This window comes from Artibeus jamaicensis, unplaced genomic scaffold, assembly GCF_021234435.1.
Source record: "Artibeus jamaicensis isolate MK-2021 breed Jamaican fruit bat unplaced genomic scaffold, CSHL_Jam_final contig_700, whole genome shotgun sequence".
NCBI classification, from domain to species: Eukaryota; Metazoa; Chordata; class Mammalia; order Chiroptera; family Phyllostomidae; genus Artibeus; species Artibeus jamaicensis.
In genome coordinates this window covers 11885175-11894200 of record NW_026521930.1, presented here as the reverse complement: position 1 = coordinate 11894200, position 9026 = coordinate 11885175, and the positions used below count along the sequence as shown (strand labels likewise).

The 9026-nt window shown below is 45.9% G+C and overlaps 1 protein-coding gene across 1 annotated transcript in view; it reads left to right on the top strand.

The window, feature by feature from the left end:
- Positions 1 to 418: 418 nt before the first annotated feature.
- The window catches only part of ADCY9 (adenylate cyclase 9), a 156940-nt gene continuing 148332 nt past the window's right edge, over positions 419 to 9026 (top strand). The window contains exons 1-2 of the mRNA XM_037154685.2: positions 419 to 984; positions 1278 to 3011. Of these exons, the coding sequence (XP_037010580.2) occupies positions 1322 to 3011 (1690 nt within the window). The 5' untranslated portion in view covers positions 419 to 984; positions 1278 to 1321. The remainder of the gene's footprint in view (positions 985 to 1277; positions 3012 to 9026) is intronic.

Below are 9026 nucleotides of genomic sequence, written 5' to 3'. Positions count from 1 at the left end.
CCCTTCAGTGGCAAACTTCTACTTATAAAGAAGGTGTGCCGAAGGGGAGGGTAAATAATTTTCATTTTCTCAACGTCGCACCCCAAGTGCTCCTTAACTAGCAGTCTCCCGTAGGTTTCCTGGAACGGGTGTCAGGAACGAACCGCAAGCAGAGGTACTTCCCCAGCCAGTCTCGCGGCCCAGACCGGCCTCTGCAGCACCGCACTGTTAGCTGCTGGCCACCCGGGCGCGGCGCTGCCCCGGGGCGGAGGGCGGAGCCGCAGCGCGCGCCCGCCCCCGCCCGTAGCAAAGTCAGCCCAGTCCCGTCAGCCCCGTCAACCCGGCGCGCGCACGGTGCGCGTTGTCGAGGCTGGAGGCGGCGGCGTGCGCGGGCCGCGCGTGCGCGCTGCGGCGGGGCGAGGGGCGGTGCGGGCGCGAGTCTGTCAGTGACAGCGGGCGGGTGAGGGGGCCTGGGATGGTGGCTGAGGCCGCGTCTTTTCCAACATGAGGCAGCAGCGCCGTGGGGCTCGGCGGTGGCCGCAGTGGTGGCCACGGCGGCTTCTCTAGCTTGGAAGGTTGCCCCGGGCGGGCGTCCCGAGCCGGCGTCGCGGGAGCGGGCTCTGCGGCAGTGCCGCGCACGGGCCGCCGGCTGAGGGGCCAGCGCCCTGAGCTTGGTGCCCGGCGGCTCCCTGGCCCTGGGCATCCCCGCCCGTTGGGTCTTCGGTGGCGACCGGGAGCGGGCGGGCGGAGCTGGGAGCGGGCCTCTCTAGACGGGTCGCGCCGACGGCCGCGGCCGCAGCGCCGCGGGCTCCGCAAACTCACTGCCCGCCTCCTGCGGGGCGGGACAGCAGGGTCCGGCCGGCGGCCTGACGCAGTGGAGGCGCCGTTCTGCGCAGCATGAGGGGCCCACCGCAACCGCCGCGAGAGCCGCGTTCGCTGGAGCGGCCGGCGGCGTGAGTGCTCGGAGAGGACTCCCCTCCACCGCTGCCGCGGTGGGCGCAGCAGGCGAGTGTGTACTCGAAGGGACGCGCCGCGGGCTTGGGCGGCGCCGGGTACTCCGTGGCCGCCGCCTCGCGGACCCTGGGCACTGCGGGCACGTCTCGGGTGGCTGGGGTCGGCCTCGAGGTGGGACTTTGGAAGCGCTGATAAGACATTACTGCAGTTTTGTGAGCATATGGTGCCTTTGCAGGCGGATCACTGGGTCCGCCACTTAGAAAATGGATAGAGCTCGTGGTCTTCAGGTGCGTGTACCTGGGTGGGAATAAACACCAGCCTAACTCAGCTTTTTTCGCTGACAGGTAGCGGTGATCCTGGCCTGGTGTGGCTCCCGGCCCGCCACAACATGGCTTCCCCGCCCCACCAGCAGCTGTTGCAGCACCACAGCACGGAGGTGAGTTGTGACTCCAGCGGAGATAGCAGCAGCGTGAGGGTCAAAATCAACCCCAAGCAGCTGTCGTCCAACAACCACCCCAAACATTGCAAGTACAGCATCTCCTCCAGTTGTAGCAGCTCCGGGGACTCAGGAGGCGTCCCTCGGAGAGTGGGCGCCAGAGGCCGTCTGCGCAGGCAGAAGAAACTGCCTCAGCTGTTCGAGAGGGCCTCCCGTCGGTGGTGGGATCCCAAGTTCGACTCAGTGAACCTGGAGGAGGCTTGCCTAGAGCGCTGCTTCCCGCAAACCCAGCGCCGCTTCCGGTACGCGCTCTTCTATATCGGCTTTGCCTGCCTGCTCTGGAGCATCTATTTTGGTATTCACATAAGATCCAAACTGATAGTCATGGTAGCTCCGGCTCTGTGCTTCCTCGTGGTGTGCGTGGGCTTTTTTCTCTTTACTTTCACCAAGCTGTACGCCCGACATTATGTGTGGACCTCTCTGGTTTTCACCCTCCTGGTGTTCGCCCTGACCTTGGCTGCCCAGTTTCAGGTTCTGACACCTCTCTCAGGACGTGTTGACAGCTCCAATCATACTCCCACAGCTAAGCCCAGAGACACTTGCTTATCTCAAGTGGGGAGCTTTTCCATGTGCATTGAAGTGCTCTTTTTGCTTTACACCGTCATGCACTTACCTTTGTACTTGAGCTTGTTTTTGGGAGTGGCCTATTCTGTTCTTTTTGAGACCTTTGGCTATCATTTCCGAGATGAAGACTGTTTCCCCTCTCCTGGAGCAGGGCCCCCGCACTGGGAGCTGCTGAGCCGAGCCCTGCTCCATGTCTGCATTCATGCCATTGGGATCCACCTATTTATCATGTCCCAGGTGAGATCCAGGAGCACCTTCCTCAAGGTGGGACAGTCAATTATGCACGGAAAGGATCTGGAAGTGGAAAAAGCCCTGAAAGAGAGAATGATTCATTCTGTGATGCCAAGAATCATAGCTGATGACTTGATGAAACAGGGGGATGAGGAGAGCGAGAATTCTGTGAAAAAGCATGCCACCTCCAGCCCCAAGAACAGGAAGAAAAAGTCTTCCATACAGAAAGCCCCTATAGCATTCCGTCCATTTAAGATGCAGCAGATTGAAGAGGTCAGTATTTTATTTGCAGACATCGTGGGCTTCACCAAGATGAGTGCCAACAAGTCTGCTCACGCCCTGGTGGGTCTCCTCAATGATCTGTTTGGTCGCTTCGACCGGTTGTGTGAAGAGACTAAGTGTGAGAAAATCAGCACACTGGGAGATTGTTACTACTGTGTGGCAGGGTGCCCTGAGCCCCGGGCCGACCATGCCTACTGCTGCATTGAAATGGGCTTGGGCATGATAAGAGCCATCGAGCACTTCTGCCAGGAGAAGAAAGAGATGGTGAACATGCGTGTCGGCGTTCATACAGGGACTGTCTTGTGTGGAATCTTAGGCATGAGGAGGTTTAAATTCGATGTGTGGTCCAATGACGTGAACCTAGCCAATCTCATGGAGCAGTTGGGAGTGGCTGGCAAGGTTCACATTTCGGAAGCCACTGCAAAATACCTAGATGATCGGTATGAAATGGAGGATGGGAGAGTTACTGAACGCCTTGGTCAGAGTGTTGTTGACCAATTGAAAGGTACGTGCATTTCTTTGCCTAGTCACCTCCCTTCCCAATCCTGTTTGTGTTGAAACAAAACAAAACAAAACAAAACAAGACAAAACAAAACAATGTCTTTCCAGTGTCAGTATCTAAAGGCAGATCAGGTGTTGTCTCAGGATACCTTACTTTGGGGGCATCTCAGGGCCAGTGGGACTTTTCCTCCAATGAGTCAAATATCACACATCTGTTCATACTGTGGCAGTGCTGACCTAGATTAGACCTGTAGAAGGAAGGAGAACTTTGAAAGTGCATTTCCTTGCCAGTTGGCTGTTAATGTGTCCGAAATTCTGGGGGCAGGTATGGATGTCAGGGTACAGAAGCGCTGCAGTTAGAACTTTGAAGCACTTTCAGAAATTGCTTTTGCATTTCATTTGGTCGCCCTTAACTCTCATCAAACCTTTCTCTATGCTCTTTTCTAACAGTGTGAAGACTAAAACCTTTTTCCTGTCTAGGCCTCCTTTTGCTGGGACAAAGAAATCAGCTCAGCCCTGTAGGACTCTGAGAATTAGGGAGACTTATATACCCCTAAGTGTACTTTGCCTTTGCTTAGTTTAAAAACAAATTTGCATTTTCATCTTCCAGTTTTATTTAATGATGCTTTCTTATCATGGTATTTGTATTATCATATAGGCTGTAGCATTTTAGAATGTTGAATTTCTCAAGATGCCAGGTAATTTGAAAGTGAGCAATGTACCCAGAGCAGTGTTTAGATCCCCTACCACCAGCCCCTCAGATTAGTATCTGGTCCCTTGTCCCAGCCTTAAGCTCCTTACTTCTATTCTTGATATTTTCATTGAGCTTCTCTTGTTTCATTTTTCTTATTTTCATATAGGACACAAATCTTGGAGGACTAGGAAGTGATGTTTAAGTAAGTGGGACCAAAAGTAAGGATTCTAAATAACTAACACTTTTAAAAAACAGTCCTTATGTTTTACTAAAATATTCCTGATTGAGGGGAACATCTGTTTGGGAAGTATGTAGGGAAAATTACATTGATTTTTAAAAGCCTAAATTTGTAAAGCTATATTATATGTTTTGTGGTGCTCACATGTTGCATAATTATACAGTGAAAAGCCCCAGGAAAGGGGATCCTTGGAAGGATAAGTAACAGTTCAAATCAGAAGTACAGTATGTGGTTGAGTTTGAAGACCTGAATAGGTCAACTGATATTTTCTTTGCTTGTGATTAGAGTTCCCTATATCATCTACTCACTGGTTATCTGGTGAGGGTGCTTTGTTCTTCTCCGTATTTTTCTTTATTAATTCTGCTAGTAGTTGAATAATACAGATGTAGTAGAAAAAAATTCTCACCTGATAGTTACCTCTACCTAGAGAGTTTTAAATGCTACTTTGAGGAGGCCAGAAACTATACTTTGTAGTTCACTTGAGAGATTCTGCCATGACAAATGTCTTTCCCTGTAGGATAGTGGCTCTTGCTCTCGACTCTGAGGGTGCCAGTGGAATGCAGTGCGGACGTAATACTGCTAGACATATTGACATCTTTAGGGTCCAAGTGTTGCAGGCTCTGTCCTCAGGGACAGTGGGACAGATTTCCGGAGGATGGAGTTGTGCTATGCTACGTTGAATTAAGTATGGCAATGATAGCAGTTCTCTAAGTGGTACTTTGAACAGGGTATTACTTGAATTTCAAAAATAAAAACATGTAATCATTAACTATGTCTGGAAATTGCCAAGTCTTTGACTCTTTGGCAGTACTCATTTTTGTTAATTTATGAGTAATTTTATTTTCAGTTTACAGACCAAAGTTCTAAAGATGCAAACAAGAAAAATACTAGGATGGGTTTGTTGATTTTTTTAACCTCAAATAGTATAAACTTGATAAATTTACTTTTTCTCTAAATTGTGTACACTGTTTATTTATAAGGAAAAGTTTTAGGACTGGATGGAAAATAGGGAAAGACAAGGCTCAACTAAACTAGTGATTTCTTAATATCGTATTTCCTCCTTTAACTGTTTCTCTGAGACCATGAGTTTTGCTATGTTCAGCTTATTTTAGAAAGTTTTGTGGACAGGCCTCCACTAATAGAGGATGTCTACATAACTTCCTGCCCCTTTTTGAAATTGCACAGTTTGAATTATCAGACATCGTACAAATCTGCTAAATTGGGATGATCACATGGTATAGAAGACCCTTTTCATATATGGGGTTAGGATTATATATGTAAGATTTCTTTTAGCTGGTCTTTGGGTTTTTGGTAGATATTTGCTCTATACACTGTTGAGCATTAGCCATTCCTTCTCATCCCCTTTTCTGATGATGGGGTTAAAAACACCTAGTAGAGGGCTGTGTAGAAATGAACATCGGTAGAGTAAACTAGGGGTTCCAGAACTAGCTTGGCAGTGTGAAAGGAAGCTACAACTCTAATTTACCTGAACAGGCTTTGTGGAAGGGTGAACTTTCATTATTTATGCACATTTACTCCTTGAAAATCTTTTATTATGCCCCTGCAATACACCTGGCACTGAGGATGCACAGATGGAGTCATGAGAGTTCCTGACCTCCAGGAGCTAAGTTATAAATATCATACAGTGCATAGAGTCAGGAACGCTTTAGGAAGGTACATGTGTTGTACTTCAGGTGAGTCTTGAGATTGAGCAATGCTTTCCATGTAGATAGAAACAGAACATTTGGTACAGTGGGACAAGCATGGGCAAAGGCTTGGGGTTGTTTCTTGGTGGGTTGGGCAATTGTAAGTAATTCATTAGGACAAGGAAGGTTGTGGGTCTCATGGGAAGGAGTTTGGATTCAAACCTGTAGGTATTGGGGAGCCACTGATAGGCTTTATGCAGGAGGCCTAGGTGATCTGATTTGCAGTTTTAGAAAGCTCACTGTTTTAGTTCTAGGGGCTATGTTGGAAGGGTATGATACTGGAAATTAATGAGCTGTGTCAGTAAATCCCAGGCAGGGTTGATGGTAGCTTGAACCAAGGTAACAACAGTGGTAATGGAGGCAATGGGACGGATGTGAGAGTAGTAAGATCAACTTGATAGGATTTAGAGCCATATTTAAACAGATGACTGGGGGAGCCAAGGGGCTTGATGGTTTGAATGGGGAAATGGCCTTTCAAGTTTCTGGAATTGATACGGGGACAGTTTGCGGTCAAGAATGGGTGAGAGGCCCTTGAAATTTCTATGGTATGGATGGAGAATGCAGGATAGACTTGCAGAATGTGACAGGCCAGGACACATGGCTTGTTCATTCATTCATTCATTCATGAAATAACTTATTTTGTGTGCTGGGCACAGTTCCAGGTGCTGGGGATTTGGCAGTGAATAAAACAGACAAAAATTTCTGCTTTATGATGCTTCCATTCTAATACCATAGTGAGATGGTAAACAAATAAGTAAAATGTAAAGTTTGTTTTGTGTTAAGTTCTAAGGAGAAAACATGAAACAGGAAGGAGGATACGGACTGTGTGTGTGTGTGTGTGTGTGTGTGTGTGTGTGTAATTTTAGATAGGGTGGCCAATCACTGAGAGAGGTTGAATTCTCAGCATAGGACAGGATTTTGGAAATGATCCAAAAAATGAGGGACAATTATTATTAAAGATTGGGAGAAACAGTCTGATTTGAGTAATGGGGCAAAGGACCTTTCCACACCATTAGGGACAAAACACTGTACTCAAGAGGGTATTGGCTGTTCTGTTCTTCTTTGGCCCACAAACAAAAAGATGAGGCAGATTGTCTTGAACTGTTGGTTCTTCCTGTAGTAGGCAGAGAGTCACAAAGACAGAAGGTGAAACCATCAGAGAATACCTACAGATATCTTATTTTTCCCCTCTTAAATATTAAGAAGATTAAAAAAACAAAGGTACTCAGTCATTCCACCCACAATCATATTTTTATAGAAGAGGTGAGAGAAGGGAACTGCCTAGCATGCTCTGCTGAGGTAAGGAGGCTCATTCCCTTGGAATAGGCTGGAAGGTCAAGTCCTCCAATGGTGGTGGTGGCAATAGCAGAACCAGAGGGTGAAAGCTGGGGCAGGATAGATTTAAGAAGGTGTTGGAATTCTGGGTCTGGGATAATCAGGAATAGCCCTGACAGGCTTATGAGCCTTTTTCGACAAGCCAGTGGTTCTCAAACTTTTCTGGTCATAGGACCCCTTTATACTTCTAAAAATTATTATGGAATTCAAAGAATTTGTGTTCATATAAATTATCTATTGATATTTATCCTATTAGAAATTGAAACAGACTGAGAAGTTTCAAAAATCTTTCCTTGATTTATTTCAAAATAATAAGCCTATTGTACCCATGTATCTTACTGTAAATAACATTTTTAATAAAAATAACCACATTAAAATATTTTTATAAACAGCCCTGGCTGGTGTGGCTCAGTGGATTGAGCACTGGCCTGAGAACCAAAGGGTCACCAGTTAGATTCCCCATCAGGGCACATGCCTAGGTTGTGGGCCAGGTCCCACATGTGAGACCAGGTCCCAGTAGTGGGCATGTGAGAGGCAACCACACATTGATGTTTCTCTCCCTCTCTTTCTCTCTTCCTTCCCCTCTCTAAAAATAAAGAAATAAAAATTAAAAAATATTTTTGTAAACAAAGAAATTTGGTGAGAAGTGACATAATTTTACACTTCTGCACATCTTTTAATGTCTGGATTAATCAAAGACTGGATTTTTATTATTTTTATTTTTAAGATTTTATTTATTTATCTTTAGAGAGGAAGGGAAGGAGAGAGGGAGAGAAACATCAATGTATGGTTGCCTTTCATGTGTCCCCTGCTGGGAACCGGCCTGCAGGGAACCGGCCTGCAACCCAGGCATGTGCCCTGACTGGGAGTTGAACCGCAATTGTCTGGTTCGCAGGCCCACGCTCAATCCACTGAGCTACACCAGCCAGGGTTCAAAGACTGGATTTTTAAAAAAATTGTAAAATACACATAAAAATTTATCATGTTAGCCATTTTAAAGTGTGTCAGCTAGATTTTCTTAATTGCTTTGGCATTGCTTCAGGATGTTGAAGAATGTGTGGCAAATTTGTCTTGACTTTGATGAAGAGGTAGTTGGAAAATGGAGGAGCATATTAATAGCCTTTTAGGATAATTTTGGGTATTTTTCTTTGGTACGGAACTAACACCCAACAAACAAGTGGTAGTTTCTTAAGGATTACTTGCAATATGCATCTGAAATCCTATTAATCAGTTTCTTTGTATGCTATAAAAACCACATTGGATGTCTGAATGAATCTTTACCTAGGTGTAATTATGTAACATCATGCATTGGAAAATACAGGTATTTTGAGTTATACAGACCTTCTAAATGTCAACATAAGCAAGGACTTTAATATTGGGAAGATGTCAACTTCGCAGTGGCAGAGTTTTAGGAATTTTCCAGAATTCTGGTTTTCACTTGCAAGTTTGAATTTTATCGCTGGCAACAAATACTGTCAGTTGTTTTCCTTGAAGTGACAGGCTCATTTTGTTCATTTTTCAGGAACAGTCTGCCAAATACTCAAGTCTAAATGACCATAGTTTGTCTGTAGGTCAGTTATAAATGATATTCTATCAAAAAAGCATCTACTTAAGCATGCAGACCAAATAAGTTGCATGGATGCTTTTCATGACAACCACAGTACTTTGGTGTGCAGTGGAAGGGCTGTAAGCAAGTTTTTTCTTTGTCACACAGAATATTAAAGAGACATGCATTCAAGGTTGAGATTTAACACTATTATGCATTCTTACTGCTTCCTCAAAGGACATTCTTAAATAAAACTTTTTAAAAATTCTGCAAGTGTGCGGTGGTAAAGAACACGTTAATGGCCAGTACAGTTTGATGTCATTGCTTTGATTCAGGCACCAGCAGTTTTACCCTTGATTAGTTTTACATGCCAGCGTCAACACTGCAAAAAGCAAATAACATCTAGCATTATTGTGGAAAAAGTTTTGACTTCATAGATGCCCTGCAGAGGTCTCAGGGACCCCTGGGGTCTGCAGACCACAACTTGAGAAATGCTTTCC